Source organism: Pseudophryne corroboree, chromosome 3 (assembly GCF_028390025.1).
Source record: "Pseudophryne corroboree isolate aPseCor3 chromosome 3, aPseCor3.hap2, whole genome shotgun sequence".
NCBI classification, from domain to species: domain Eukaryota; kingdom Metazoa; phylum Chordata; class Amphibia; order Anura; family Myobatrachidae; genus Pseudophryne; species Pseudophryne corroboree.
Window position 1 is genome coordinate 163,874,391 of NC_086446.1, and position 16,797 is coordinate 163,891,187.

The 16,797-nt window shown below is 44.8% G+C and overlaps 1 protein-coding gene across 1 annotated transcript in view; it reads right to left on the reverse strand.

Moving 5' to 3' along the window:
* The window catches only part of P2RX3 (purinergic receptor P2X 3), a 303,463-nt gene that overhangs the window by 25,218 nt on the left and 261,448 nt on the right, over positions 1–16,797 (reverse strand). The window contains exon 11 of the mRNA XM_063958551.1: positions 15,037–15,114. Coding sequence (XP_063814621.1) covers positions 15,037–15,114 — 78 coding nt within the window. The remainder of the gene's footprint in view (positions 1–15,036; positions 15,115–16,797) is intronic.

Here is a 16,797-nt window from a genome sequence, read left to right on the forward strand (position 1 = left end):
GGGCCCAAGGTTGGGTACGTACCGGCGCTGACGACAGTGTTTAGGTGTATTGGCCAACGTGGGTGTGAGTGGGTGAGAGCACTCGTTGAACATTTACCGTTGCCTTATATTGAGTATTTTGTTTTTTTGTAGGAATTAGCTGAGAAGGCAATACCTGCAAAATATGGGGGCCGGTTGCTCAAGTAAGGGACGATCAACCAGGGTTCAGGTTGATATTCCGCGGCCCAAGGGGTCGGCGAGGTACATAATGTGTGAGAAATATGGATCACACGCAGAGGTTTTATGCAATGAATGGGAACGTATGACTGCGGAAGATAGGGAACCATTCCCTAAGGTAGGCAGTTTTAGTCCAGAGGTGTTGCAGAATTTAAGGATTAGGATATGTCTGTTAAAATCCCGAAAACAAAGGATCAGACACGCAAACTGTTTACATTTATGGCAACAAGAGGGTGATATGCAGAGGGAACTAGCTCACGCAGCCGGTTCCAACCCTAGCAGGAAACTGATAGTAACTGCACCACCACCACCGTATATTACAGGGGAGAAAGTGGCTACAGACAATGGCAGACTAATATATGATAAGAGTGAACTTGATAAATGTATTAATGCTAACCCGTGCAAGTTGTATCCCATCTTAAACTTCCCTCAGGACTGTGACCAAGAAGATGAGCCCAGCACGATATCGGCACTTTCTCTAGCAGCCACCATACAAGACACCCAAGTGGGCACGGCCCAACCAGTAAGAACAGTAGCAAAGGCCCCTAGCGGAGGGACAGGTGAGGTCGTGTCCACAGGTAAGTACGGTACAGTACATTATGCAGAGACAATTGCACCTCACATTGTAGAAGCAACTCAGAATGATGTAATTGAACTAAATCCTGTCAGGGTGATCGCAGTCCCCAATGGGAAGACTGACGCTCAGGGAATCACTCCCGTCAGGAACATTGCTATGCATTGTCCTTGGTCCTGGACAGAATTGAGGACAATTATGTCTGAATTTCCTGATCACAGAAAGGATCTAGCCGCATGTCAGAGGTTTATTAGAGAATTAGGTAACGCCACCGAACCCACAAACAAAGATTAGCGAACAGTGCTACGGGCATGTTTGCCCTCCAATATTGACCCTGTGAAATTAATTGCTGATTGTAAATTAGACGTAGAAGTACCTCTCACTGATAAATACACTCAGGAGAATGTACGACAGATCAATCTACAGTTAGGAGTATATTTCCCTACTATTGTCAAATGAAATAAAATCTTTTCCATAAGACAAAAAGAAGGTGAAACTGCTTCTGAATATTTCCATCGAGCACTGCAGGAAATGGCTAGATACACTGGGGTCGAGGACATTAAGGAAAATGTACATCATAGAGAGGTAGCTGTGTCCGTATTCATGGACGGGTTAAAAGAAACGTTGAGAACAAGGGTACAAACCACTCAACCTAACTGGAGAGGTATTTCGGTGGCTGCATTAAGAGAGTCCGCTATCGAGCACGATTGGAACATCATTAAGCACCGGGAGTCACAGGGGGATAAGCTGATGACAGTAAGTATAAAAGCCCTTACAACGAAGCCACATCAGCCAAAACCCCAGACCCCTGATGGTAAGTCGTATGTAGTAAAATGTTATAATTGCCAGAGAGAAGGACATTTCGCACGGAACTGTAATTATAAAGGCACACATAATGTATATCGACCCCCTAGACCAGAACATGACTCACAGCATAACACACGTAATTGGGATCAGGGATCGCATAGGAGGAATTATGAGCCACACGCAGGGGAAACAAGGAGGTACCCACCTAGGAGGGACTGGCAGACCTCTGGAAATTCTCAGCTACCTCCCTCACATATTGTAGCTGCCAGCGCGCTGCGGGAGGGTCACAACATACAATAGGGGTTAGGCCACACCTGTAGTCTGCAGCCAGTGAAGTTAATTGCTAGCCTTGGAAATGAACCCGAGGTTACAGTTGATGTAGCTGGTAGATCACTACCTTTCCTTGTAGATACAGGGGCGGCCAGGTCAGTGTTAAATTCAACGGTAGGTATGAAAACCACGGGTAAAACAATTTCAGCAATGGGGGTAACAGGAGTAGTGCAACACTACCCTTTAAGTAGACCAGCGGAGATTACGATAGGGCCTTTGCAGACCAAGCACTCCTTTTTGCTGGCTGCATCGGCTCCGACTAATCTACTTGGGAGAGATTTATTGTGTAAGATGAGGTGTGTCATATATTGTACTCCTGAGGGCGTCTTCTTAGATATACCTGAGAATCACGTTCAGGAAGTGCAGGATATGTGTTAGGATCTCCTGCTCTGTGCTGCCACGTCGCCATGGCAACCGGGAGGCAAGTGTTAGCGAAGTAACCTGAGCGCAGCGGATACTCCGGTCCGGGTTTTTACTGTGTAGTGGTTACAGGCTCTGTGCACGGCAGGGAATCCGGCGCTGGTTTTGTGCTCACAGTCTGTGAGGTCTGAGTGGGGCGTGGACAGCACCTGCTATATAAACCATCCTCTCAGGCTAGGCAAATGCTGCTGAATCTTTGTTTGTTAGTCAGTTCCAGAGAGTTAGCTAGTACTGTGTGACTTTGTATTTACTTGTTGCTTACTGCGAATAGGCCTTGGGATTCGGTACTTCATTCTGCCAATCCGGACCTAGCAGTAAGACTGGAGTCAGTTGTTTGACCTGCTGGGGTTCTTTTGCTATTCTGTGCACCCAGCAGGTTTGCGGCTGTACTCTCAGACCTGCTTGCTTAATCCTCCCTCACTGTGCAGGGCGTCCAGGTGTCAGTTTAGTGGCAGTAAGCTGAACCTGTGCCCTGCAAGTGGGGGTTAGGATTGTGGATACTCTCCTTGTATCTATATTTGTATCTCTGACCAAGGAGTTTATTCCCACACCCGTTGGTAACCCTTTGGGGTTTTTTCTGTTGCTCTTAGCAACATCATTTCAGGTGCTCCACATGTGAAATCACTACACATCGCTTCATTGTCCGCTCTATTCCATCTGAGCATTCCTGACACTAGGGAGACACCCAATTCCTGAGCCTTTGGGCTTCCCCGTTCACTTTGTGTTTATTAGTTATTCCATCACCTCCTGTGTATGTTATGTTATACTGTCTGTGAGTTCGTTTGCTTCGCTTCCCTCTCTGTTCATACACCGGTATACTCTTGTTAGCACTGGTGTGCGTAACAATATGTTAGACACCCCATAAAGGTTAATGTCACACTCTGCTGTTATAGACAGGTGTCCATCCAAGGTAGAGGAAATGATCTCCCAGATACTGGAATCCCTCTGGACCAAAGATGGACAAGACACTGGATTGATGGCAAATGTAGCGCCTGTAGTTGTGCAAGTAAAAGATGGTAAGATAGCTCCAAAAATCCCACAGTATCCTCTGAAGCCAGAGGTGGAATTAGGAGTGTACCCAGTCATAGAGCGCTTGCTACAACAGGGCATCCTAGTTAGGACGTCCAGCACTGACAATAGTCCCATCTTCCCTGTGAAAAAGAGTGGGGGGAGAGGTTACAGGCTAGTGCAGGATCTAAGGGGGATAAACAAGATAGTTGAGAGCCAATTCCCCGTAGTGCCAAATCCAGCTGTCATCCTCATGCAAATTCCCCCTACTGCGAAATTTTTCAGTCATTGACCTCTGCTCTGCTTTCTTTTCAGTCCCTCTGCACCCTGACAGCCAATATTTGTTTGCATTTACATACAGGGGAGTACAGTACACCTGGACTCGCCTACCCCAAGGTTTCATTGACAGCCCAAGTATTTTCTCCCAGGCTTTGCATGACTGTTTACAATCCTTTCAACCTGAGAGCGGATCAGTATTAATACAGTATGTAGATGACTTACTGCTGTGTTCAGATTCACTCGAGTCGTCCTTGAAAGACACGAAACAGCTTCTGTTTCACCTTTCTAATACGGGACACAAGATTTCAAAGGATAAGTTACAGTTGTGCCAGACCAAGGTAAAATATTTGGGACATTGCTTGACACAAGGACTTAGACATCTCACCGCTGATAGAATACAGGCGATTCGCGACATGACTCTGCCACAAACCCAGCAGCAGCACTTTCCTTGGAATGTGTGGGTACTGCCGAAACTGGATCCCAGGGTTCTCCATACTGGCTTTACCTTTGCAGGAAATGGTCTCCTCGAACAAACCAGATCGGATCTCTCACACAGATGAGTCCGAACTGGCATTTAAGAGACTTAAACAATGCCTATCACAGGCACCTGCATTAGGCATGCCAGATTATGGGAAACCCTTTGAGTTGTACGGAACGGAAAGTGCTGGGTGTGCGGCAGGTGTCCTAACCCAGAGACATGGTGATGCCAGCAGGCTTACTACAGTGCACAGTTGGACACCGTAGCACGGTCTCTCCCCACATGCTTGCGAAGTGTTGCAGCGATAGCTTTGCTAGTGAGTAAAAGCGAAGACGTAGTGTTGGGACACAACCTGACCATCCATACACCTCATGCAGTATCAGCCTTACTGAACTCTGCCCAAACCAGACATGTCTCATCAGCACGGTTTACAAGGTGGGAATTAGCACTAATGGCCCCTGTAAACATCACCATAAAGAGATGCAGCGCACTAAATCCTGCAATTTATCTCCCAGGTGTGCCTGGACAGGCACAAAGGGTGGAGGATGAGAATGATGGTGAAGGAGGATTTAGTATAGACACTGACATACATGATTGTATGGAATATCTGAACCAAACTTTCACTGCAAGACCCGACATTAGTGACAACCCACTGGAAGGCGTAGATTTTACCTTTTACACTGACGGTAGTTGCCACAGACAGACGGACTCGGGAAACTTGTGTACTGGATACGCAGTCGTAGATGACAGAGGTATCATAGAAGCTGAACCCCTGGGCCCACCGCACTCACTATGAACACATCGTTAAGAGACACCTTATAGATAGGACAGAGCACGCAGCCTCTGATTTGATCCACGAATCCACCGGGATTCAATTCCTACTCGCGTTAGACATCACCCGTACCGCCAGAGGAATTATAAATTATAGGTATATCCACGCGCTAGCGAACCTAATAGATAATATCACCGAGATGTATGATGACACCTTCAGGTATACAGGGAGGGAGTTGCAAGCTTACAAAACGGAACTGATCCAGCACAGGATGGTTCTCAATTATATCACAGCGGTGACAGGCGGGTACTGTGTCACTTTGGCAACTCAGTATGGTGTGAAGTGCTGCACGTATATTACAAACAGCACTGATGACCCAACCGAGGTCATAGATCTAAAGATGGACGATATCTTGCAATTGAAGTGGGAGTTCCGGAGGAGACACAACCTTACCCTTACTGCTGTGAGTAATGAATGCAATTGGTTCTCAGGTTTAGGAGAATGGGCTCAAAATGTTATCATGAATGTAGGAAAGTTTCTCCTTTGTATCCTGGGAGTTGTCATAATGATTGGTTTGATATTTAGGTGTGTTCGAATTTTAACGCGGCGCAAGCGCGGTACCAAAGTGATGAGTTTGAGGAGCGGGGGCATTGTTACAGCAACTGATTTAATTTATGACCCATCAATAGAGACAATGTTGTGATAAGACGTGATTCCACGGTCCGTTTCTTTCATCCGTTTCTCCTTTGTTTTCCCTCAGCAAAAATACACCCATCCGGAGAAGACTTCAATCAACACCCAAGAATGATTACGCAAATGTTATGTGAATGTATTTTTTTTTTATATGTTTCTTATCTTCATCTCTACAACCTACAGGTAGTGACACACATAGTCGACAGGTGATATCCACATATTAGCATTCACATGTGTTCCCCCTCCATGTATCATGAACTAAATGTGCACCCCATTTGTTGGAACAAGAAGCCGAAAAGAGCTTGGTAGTGTTTGTTGGCCCACTTACAGACCCTTAATACGGGATAAGAAGGATTTAATGTATACTTCGCAATACCTCGAAGCTTATCTAGAACATATACGGCACGATGATACATGCCCCTCAGACATGGACTTCATACATACATGCTTTTACAATCCCACTAGGTCATACATTTCCCGCCTACACCTCTCCTCCTACCATCCAACCGTCTATGAATAATGTATTGTATATTTTTATCCAATCATCTGTAGATATTGTATTGTATATTTTTCTGTTTAATGTTTAGATAGTGGCAGTTATTGTTGACTGCCAAAGGGTGGACTGTCAAAGTTGAAAAATATTGTAATGCATATACCCTGTACTAACCCCATGCACATGCCCGCTGCGCGTGCACTCAGTCCGCCGTGCGTGCACATATCCGCAATTTGCGTAGGATCGCTCCTGCGATCATGCGCGTGGTATGGGTATTTACGGCGGAGTTTGTGAGCGCGTAGAGGGTTATTAGAACATTACATATTTAAGCCAAATAGTGCATTTTGTATACATAGTTCCCCTACACCACATCAGCGAGTATCAACAGTTTAAACAGTTCCAGGACTAAGGGATTCGCCTTTGCATGATAGGAAGGGTCAGATAAAGGTTGGAAGGTGATGTCTAGTATCCAGCTGTAGGGTATTTTAAGGGTAACATTCCGCTGTTGGTTAGAGAAAGATCGCATGTTCCAGCGTATAGTTATGTGCAAAAGTAGAATATAGATATTAACTGTATTTACTGTATATTATGTATGCGGTGGGAATCCAGAGGATACCACCCACAAGAGCAGTTGGGCAAAGACATCGCCCATCTTTTCAAATCAACCTATGACCTCTCCTGTAACGTAGGGACACATCTCTGTGTCCAATGGACAATGAGATTACAGTGACCATTTTATTGTGTATGTAAGTTGTGTATAAAAAGCCCACTGTTGCCTGGCCGGTCAGAAGACTGAACGCTTTCTACCTGACAAGCGGAGGACCGGCCGGGTTGCACTTGCGAACATTCTCACGTATGTACATTCTCTGTAGCCATTATTCTGTTTTAGATTTATCTTGTTAGCCTGTAGTGTATGATTTGTACTGTTTTACCTTTTGAAATAATCCACAGTGGCCTTAGAACCCTGTGGTTTCAACTACAAATCGGTGTTGTGTCCTCACTTTCCTGCAAGGGTTTAAAAGCATATTTAACTGTATAAGGTTTATAAGCATTGATAAGGTGTACGCACTGCGGGTACTTTATACCGTCAGCGCTACTTAAGGTTTAAGGTATAACATTGTTGCAGTACTTTGCTGCTAAGGGTTTAAAGTGTAATCATATCATTGCATTGCATCGCTAACAAGGTTTAAAGGTTATTAATTGTGTGTGCATGCGCTGTGTGTACTTTGTACGCTCAGCGCGGCGTGTGTACGCCAAGTACGTACCACGTATGGGACTCTGTATGCAAATAGCGTACAAAGTGCGTAGAGCGTGTATTCAGTCTAGCGGCCATAGCGGCTCCACAGTAAAAGTGTATCTAGAGGTATAGCTTTATGGTTTAAGATAATATTGACATTATCATATAATACAAGTGGTATTTTTCAGCAATACTTGTCTCCAGTGCCGTGATTTTGGAAGAGTATATATATATATATATATATATATACACATACATACATACATACACACACTGTATAGGTGTATATATAGATCTATGGGGGTCATTCAGACCCGATCGTACGCTGCCTTTTTTCGCAGCCGTGCGATCGGGTCTGAACAGCGCATGCATGCGGTCCGCAATGCACAGGCGCGTCACTGGCCAGCGACGGGGGTCGCCAGGCAGCGACAAATCTAACTAAGAAAGTGATCGCAAGATTGACAGGCAGAAGGCGTTCATGGGCGGCAACTCACCGTTTTCTGGGAGTGCCCAGGGAATCGTAGGCGTGCCTGGCCATTTCCAGAGAGGGTTCCTGATGTCAGCTCCATCCAGGATCTTCGCAGCAGCTGAGTAAGTCCTGGGCTGTGCAGAAACTGCAAACGCTCACTGCACAGTCCATCGCACCCCTGCAAAGCGATTACCCCCTTCCCTGTAGGCGGCGATTACCTGGTCGCAGCAGTGCAAAAAACAGCCTGTGTGCGACCAGGTCTGAATTAGGCCCTATATGTCTCTCTCTATATATATATACAGTGGTCGAAGTGGAAATTTTGAAGTTGGGGTATGGAAAAGTGAGGGTTGTAATTATGCGTGCGCCTCGCTCTGGAAAAGAGGGTGTGGCCACTCAAAAGGGGACATGTCCATAAGTGTAGTGTACCACACCATATACCCCTTAGACACATTACGCACCACAATAGTAGGCCCCCTTATACTATCAAGTGCTGGTGCCCCTTACACATTATGTCACACGGAATGAGCCAAAATTCACATTATGCCACACAGTATGATCCAAAATTCACATTATGCCACACAGTGTGATCCAAAATTCATAATATGCCACACAGTATGATCCAAAATTCACATTATGCCACACGGTATGATCCAAAATTCACAATATGCCACACAGTATGATCCACAATTCACATTATGACAGACGGTATAATCCAAAATTCACATTATGCCACACGGTATGAGCCGACATTCACATTATGCCACACAATATGATCCAAAATTCAGGGACAGGGAGAGTGACAGAGAGAGTGACAGCAGGGACAGGGGGAGTGACAGAAAGAGTGACAGCAGGCACAGGGAGTTTGACAGCAGTGACAGGGAGAGTGACAGAGGGACAGGGAGAATGACAGCAGTGACAGGGAGAGGGACAGCAGTGACAGAGAGACAGGGAAAGTGACAGATGGACAGAGAGAGTGACAGCAGTGACAGGGAGAATGACAGCAGTGACAGAGAGACAAGGAGAGTGACAGAGGGACAGGGAGAGTGACAGCAGTGACGGAGGGACAGGGAGAGTGACAGAGGGACAGGGAGAGTGACAGCAGTGACGGAGGGACAGGGAGAGTGCCAGAGGGACAGGGAGAGCGACAGCAGTGACAGAGAGAGTGACAGCAGTGACAGAGGGAGTGACAGAGAAAGTGACAGCAGTGACAGAGAGAGTAATAGCAGTGACAGGGAGAGTGACAGAGAAAGTGACAGCAGTGACAGAGAGAGTAACAGCAGTGACAGGGAGAGTGACAGAGGGACAGAGAGAGTGACAGCAGTGACAGGGAGAGTGACAGAGGGACAGAAAGCGTGACAGAGGGAAACAGGGTAACATTACCTAGTGAGCAGCGAAGGTGGGGAGGGGGCCGTGGTCGGCAGCGGTGCAGAGGCTGTAGTTGGCGGCGGTGAGTAGGCCATGGGCAGCAGCGGTGCGGAGAAGGCCCTGAGCAGCGGCGTTGCGGAGGAGACCATGCATGGTTGCAGTGTGGAGAGGGGGTCTTTGGTGTGGCTCTGGTGAGGTCCCTATGACGGCCATCCATCATTTTATGGGAGAGCACAGTATTATCGGTTACTCCCCCCCCCATCACAGTGGCATGCGGAATCTCTCCCTCCTCCTCATATCAGAAACAACAACGCTTTTCTCTATTCTCTTCCCTCCCCCACCTGTGCTACACAGAACACAGAACACACACACACACACCCTCCGTGCAGTAGTACCCTCATATACACTGCAGCCAGCATGAGCAGCAGCCAGCTTCTCCCCACCTCCAGAGTAGCGCAGCATTCAGACACCAACCGCCGGCCCCTCCCTCTATTCATCCCACCCTGCAGTGGCCAGTATTACACATGAGCAGCAGGCGAGCGGCCTGCTCCGGTGCCTATCACCCCGCTCGGCTGACAGATATGGATTGAAGGTAGCCGGCCGAGATAGAAAGGAAAGCAGCAGCGCTGCCCAGGCGTCAGCACTCCGCCCCCCGCAGCAGCCAGCCTGCCAATACGCTTTCCCTTTCCATCCCCGCTGCACACTATTACCACCCACACATGTTTGTAAATATCCCTCTAAGTCTAGGGGGAAGAGCTGAAAGTAGGGGGGAGAACGGCTCCTCCCCTTCCTCACGTCACTCAACACAGCAGCGCATCACTACGCTAATAGGCTGGGGGCAGGAGGCGCACGAGAGCGAGCCAGGCTCCGACGGCGAGCAAGGACTTGAATGTACAGACTGGGGCACTGTGTGGCGGCGGGGGCAGTGCTGATGGTGACGGCATACAATGAGTCAATGTGACTCATTGTAATGTCGGCGTTTATGGGTCCCTTCACTGCGGCGGTCTGTTGGGCCTATTTTCAGTGGGGGGCCTGGAGCTGCAGCTCCATCCGCCCCTGTCAGTATCTGATAGAAGGGCAGGTAAAGCACGTTTATGTGGACCTGCCGTAGAGAGGGAGGGATGAGGAACATCAACCCTGGCAGCTAGATCTGCCACTGCTTTTTGCAGTTCTTGTGTTTTGTTGGCATTTGCAGTGAGCTGAGATGACATATCAGACATCATAGTTTTGATAGCCCCCAGATAGGTGGGCTCGTGACTCTACCCCTCAGCACTTTGCGAGGATTGATTACACTGCTCACATGATATGGAACCAGATGAAAGAGGGGGAAATCTGGCATTACATACACTGCATAACTTTTGTTTCACTATAATGAAAACACAACACTCATACAATACAGACTGATTACAATGCAAGCCTGCCCTATTGCATGTGAGAGGAGACGCAGAGGAAGAAAGCACCCAGTACAACCAACGCTGCAGAGCCCCAGTGAGGCTGTCAGCGTTTTTACATAACAGTGAGAACTGCTTATACAATGTAATTTCCTCAGAGGAATAATATCTGTGCACAATGAGTGACTCTCCCCCTAATCAACATCCTGTACTAGTGATCCAGCGTGTGACAGTCTGGAGGTGCTGTGTGAGGCTGCTGCTGCTTATGCAGAGGAATGTGCCAAAATGCCGCTGAGCCCGCACTGATATAGCTCCACCCCCCACAATGGCGCCGGAGCTACCTAGTAATATTTATACTGCTCCTGTCTCCTAACCATGCTGTAGCCCTACATGAAGGTACAGCCATCGCTAGCCAGTCTCATGCAGGGGCTATAGCGGGTCCCCCAGGTGATTCTGTGGCACCATGAACCGGGGGAACTCCCTAGTGGGGCCCCCGGTGTATACTCACCACCAACGATCACCTTCAGGTGCGTGCGGCGTGCTGTGGTTGCGACAGCCAAGGCGCAGTGCCCCGCTGAACAAACAACCCCAGTGGGGAAGCGGCTCTGCACCTCAGGAGGCTGGTGACCGTCCCCTCCCCTAACTCCCACGGTGCAGGTGTGCTGTTGCCCAACAGCATACCGAAATAAACAAAAGTTTTAAAATAAAAAGAAGAAAACTCTGGAGCTAGTAGAGTGTGCATCCTCTCCTGAGGGCACTTTTTTCTAAACTGCCTGTGGGAGGGGGCATAGAGGGGAGGAGCCAGCACACCCAGTGGAAGAAATTTAAAGTGCACTGACTCCTTTGGACCCCGTCTATACCCCATCGTACTAATGTGTCCCCAATATCCCTTATGGATGCTAGAGAAAGTATTTTAACAAAAATGATTTAAGTATATGTATTAACTTAGTTTTAATCTAGAATTACATTTTACAAAACAACTTTACACCAGTCATTTCACTGGAGTCTGACATCACTACTCTGTGAATTTATATATAGCATTACATACAGACCTTATCCCACTTCAAACTTGCATGCACATAGCAACAGGAGGTACACTACTAGAATAAAATAGGTGCTGAGACCACAGACAAAAGTACCTAACAGTATAACAAATAGAAATAGAAATAACAAACTGATATTTCCATAATTAATTACTTTGTATGCCCTTCTAAACAAATTTTTAAACCATGATGATGTGTTTTAACGGTCTTTATTTTCATAGATTTCTAATGGTAGGTTACAGAAGAGAAAATGGAGAGGAAAGATATGGGATAGTGAAACAATTTAAGTAGATGATATCAAGTACACGTTGGCACAAAAGTTAGTCCACATAATACATAACAGAGAAAACAGAATGACAAAAATGTCAAGTTATTCTGCATTTATATAGTAAGTCTCTGAAATACACCATCACCATGCCATGGAAACAGGCTTCTTAGAAAGAGAGGAGAGGTGATCTTTGAGCACTCCCAAAAAATCGGGGCAAGCCCAGCTGTATTTCTACATTTTATCCATTAAATGGAAGACTTTCTGTGTGGTTTAAATTCGTCAAGGTTCCATGGGGGTAATTCTGAGTTGATCGCAGCAGCAATTTTGTTAGCAGTTGGGCAAAACCATGTGCACTGCAAGAGGGGCATATAACATGTTCAGAGAGAGTTAGATTTGCGTGGGTTATTTTGTTTCTGTGCAGGGTAAATACTGGCTGCTTTATTTTTATACTGCAGTTTAGATTTCAGTTTGAACACACCCACCCAAATATAACTCTCTCTGCATATGTTATATCTGCCCCTCCTGCAGTGCACATGGTTTTGCCCAACTGCTAACAAAATTGCTGCTGCGATCAACTCAGAATTAAGCCCCATATGTATAAAGTCTGATTTTGGGTGTCAACATGATTAGAACAACTAGAAACAGACCAAGTATGTAATCTTTGGGAAGCTGGGAGCACAACATTAGTGAGAATTTCAGGGAGATCACTTGTGAGCATCAACTTGTTTCCATTCCCTCAATGGTAACCAGGGGATAAACAAGCAACAACTCAATCGGAAAGTGTTGTGGGAGTAACAAATAAAAAATTGCCAGCTATATAAGAGTGCCCATACCGGAGGCTACACCGGGGTAAATATCACACAGGGATGGGTGAGGATTCTTGTGAAGCCACAAGAGGCCCTGAAAATGCCTACTCTGTTTGCAGCCAGGCTTAATACAAAAACTGCACAGTAGTGGTTGATGGTTAATAATACAGGTAAGGTGGTATTGTAGAAGGTCAGGAACCTCTTACTCTGCATGATTTATGGATATCTGAAGGATGGAGTAAGAGGTCCTGGGGTCTACGTCCCTTCCACAGGAAGTAATAAAAAAAAATTTGGGATCATTTAGAATAGGCCAAATCGGGGAACCTGTAAGGAAACAAATCAGATTGTGCCAAGAGCATGTCAAGTGGGAGGTCAATGATCCATTCTATAAATAGGGAATGAGAATCAGAGGCTGACCTGAGTTAGGTGCATAAAGATTAACTAATGCGTATGGGCTGCAGTAATGTGAAGTGCAATGCAAAGGTGCCAGCTTATAGTATATCATGTAAATTATGTTTAGATAGAGCGCTGACAAAATAGCCTTTTGTCAGTTGCTTATCAGAAAGACATAAGGTATATCTGTAAAATAAGTACCTGCAACTGAAAACCTACAATATCTACCCTCTGCTTCCAGCAGGTCATAGTGGGGCCAGAGTGGGGTAAGTTTACCAATCGTCAGACTCTCTGTTTACTTGTTTCCAACACAAGCAGTCTACGAATTAATCTATTAAAACAGATGAAAAACCACCAAAACCCCCAAACCAACGCTTAGTAAATAAACCCCAAACTCATTCAATGTAAACACTTGGAAAATTATAAGAAACTATGGGAAAATTATAAGAAACTATTATAGAAAACATAAACGGATTAGCAAAGGTCCAACATATTCAGAATTAAAACAAAAAATATTTATTCAATTACTCAAAGGGACCAGGTCCGATCTATGAGAGAACATCCTGGAGACGATCCAAACTGCCACATAAATGTAAACTCAAATTCAATTAGAGGTGAACTGCAGGAAAGAAGAGAGTGGATAGTGGACCCTTCAAAGAGGCCTGGTGCTTTATTTACAAAGCCACCGCTTCCCAGTGGGTTAGAGATGAAAATGTAAAGTGGCAATAACATTCAGTGTAAAGCCTGGCATGCTTTACACCGACTATGAGTGCTGCTTTAAATTTACACCTCCAACCCCACCCCTGGGAGGCTTTTGCTTTGTAAATAAAGCCCCTGAAAAGAATAAGGTAATGGGAGGACAGTACTTATCTGACTAATCCAGATTGGAAGGCAGAAATGTACTCTATGTTCTCTCAATAAGGGCAGATCCAGGGAGCTAGAACCCAGAAGCTTTAGACATTTCTACTTCTGTAGTAACTGAAGTCTTTGAGTCAGTGTACACATTGTGCGAGTGATTATTGTAACACGTTGGTCTAGAACTAAATGCTGTGGGATCCTCATACAGTGGAGGTTACTGGGGCAAACTTTCATTGATAGTATATAGTGGTTTAGATAAGGCTGTGTATAGTTACATTCTGCACAATGGACCTTCATAAGCAGAAGAATTTCTAATTTCCTTGAGCATACATTGTTTTTCCTGACTCAGCAGGACATGTCCAGGTGCCTCCTCAAGGCAGACTTGGGGAGTTGATGAATGTAATCAATCAGAAGATCGAACTGGGAGGCTGCATGTAAAAGGGAAGAACAATACTTTTTCTTAAGAGTCTGTCTTCTAGGTCTGCAATCTTGCCTTAGAGTTGATGAGTGGAATTTGCCTTGAGGAGGTTGTCATGGGCTGCTACTACCAGTGCAAACTATGTCTGCAGCTGATCAGGTCTGTCATCAATATATTCACTTTTATATCAGCGGTCTTTTCAGCAGGATCCAGCACAGATGTCTTCTTTATGTGAGGATAAGAGTATTTGCATTAGCGCTGACTGTGAGTGGATCATTTGAATGTGGGTATTCGCTGATCTGAACCAGCTCCTGAGATAAGGAGGGATAGTGAGTCTCACCAGTGTGTCTGCCATTAGGAGCCTTTTGGGACTGTGTGTTATGTAGCTGAAAGAATTGTTCCATGGAAGCTGTGATCCTAGATATGCTCTTCCTTTGGGACATGCTTCCACTTTAGCAGAATAATACTTTAATAAAGTTCGGCATAGCTCTAGGGTGCATTCGGCATAAGATAACAAGTGCTTCCTCTTGAGCTCAAACACAATGCAGTTGGCGCTGCCCCCGCTCCCTGTATCCCTGTGTACCATTTTAAAAGATTTATAATTTAACTATCTGGAATTAAAACCAATGGCATAATACTGTGAACTGTCCCAGGACTGAACTTATCTCGACCAGCTATATAATTGTTATGCAGCTCAGCCTTTTCAGCAGTTTCATACCTCCTCAAACTTCTTTGCTTTATACTGATCTGCTCCTTTCAGGAAGTTGAGTAAAATGATATCACAGAGAACAGTTCCCTGTAACAAGAAAGAATCACACAGATGGGTACATAATAAAACAGTAGGTTAGACATGTAAAAGATGCCAAGACAGGTAAAATACAAATTAAGGGAATAGAGAGATAAGGGTTTGAAAGAGAAAGATAACAGACTGACTGTGACTAGTTTCCAGAAAATGTAAGCAATAAAACCATAAACTGTAAAAAATTAGTATAGGTATTTAAGAAAGATACATTAGAAAGTAAATGTACGCTTTACTAACAAATGAGAACACTTAATTTTGAATGACCATGGTATGAGGTCTATTCTACATATTAATTGCAAAATAAAAGATCATCAGAAAATTGTATCCCACCAAAATTTTGTATTTGTGAAATACTTTGAAACATGTAAAGTGCTGGGGAAGATGTATTAAATCTTGGAGTGAGATAAAGTGAAGAGAGATAATAAGCTTCTGTCAAATTGTGTTTGAAAAATGACAGTTAGAAGCCGATTGGTACTTTAACTCTCTTAATTTTATCTCTCGCCAAGCTTTGATACATCTCCTCCAAAGGCTTGATGCATCTTCCCTCTGTTGCCATTATTATTTATCATACAGCCCTTCCCTGCAGACTTATCTTAGGAGTATATTTATGAAAGGTCTTATTGCTGAAGAAAACATTTGATGGCCATAGTACACATCAAGGGGGAATCACCAATGGCAATCTATGGTGGTGGTGGTGGTTGTTATTAATTTTAAAGTCTAATTTCACATAAAGTGAAATATCCCATCCCAATAGTTGACTAACTTGGGAACTGTGGGGACATGAACATCAGAACCGAGGTTTAGTAAGTTTGTTTGTGTGAAATTGGATATTTCAACTTTATTAGGTTTGAGTGGAATTATTCTTTAATAAAGATTAACCATAAATTGAAGACATCATTCACAAATCAATACTATTCAAACTTATCCGTTTGGATGCCATAATATCAATGTGCAGAATTTAATACATTATTCTGGAAATCCCTTCAATGTGTTACTGTATTTGTATCGGATGTAAGACTGACAGAGTAAAAGCACCCCGTAAATCATGTCTTATTTTTTCTCCACTCCCAGCAATTTAACTAGTCAGTTGCCAGTTATGAAGCAATTATCTTTGGCTACATAGTGCATATATTTGGAACTGATTCTATTGTGTATAATCATCAACACAACAAGAAAATACAGGTATGCAACAATCAGGAGTAAATTTTACGTTTGCACCTCAAACATCTTTTTCCTGGATTAAAGCCCACAAATGCGTTAAGAAGCTATTCAATTTCAGACTCTATGAGACAAATGATAGGTTAAAATTGCCAGAGTCAATTGTTTTTGCTTGCACCTACAAAGTAGGTGGAAACGTTTTAAAAGAAGAACTCGCACCCACCAAGCCCATCTACTCTTACATTTGGGACATAGGTCTCTACCCTCCTCCTTTTCAACTCTTTAATCCCTCCTCCTACTTTCTTCCTCCGTGACAGCAACATTCCCAATAGTTTTTGATCCGTTTGTGGCTACCTCTCCCACTTATTCTTCCATTTGTGAAACCACCTAACTACCATTTTGAGTTTATTAGGATACCACTGCCCTTGCCCTACCAAGGACGTAGCGTGGGGTGTGTGAGCAGTGCCACAACACAGGGGGCTGCACCATCGCTATCCCACGGCCCTTGCATCTGGCTAG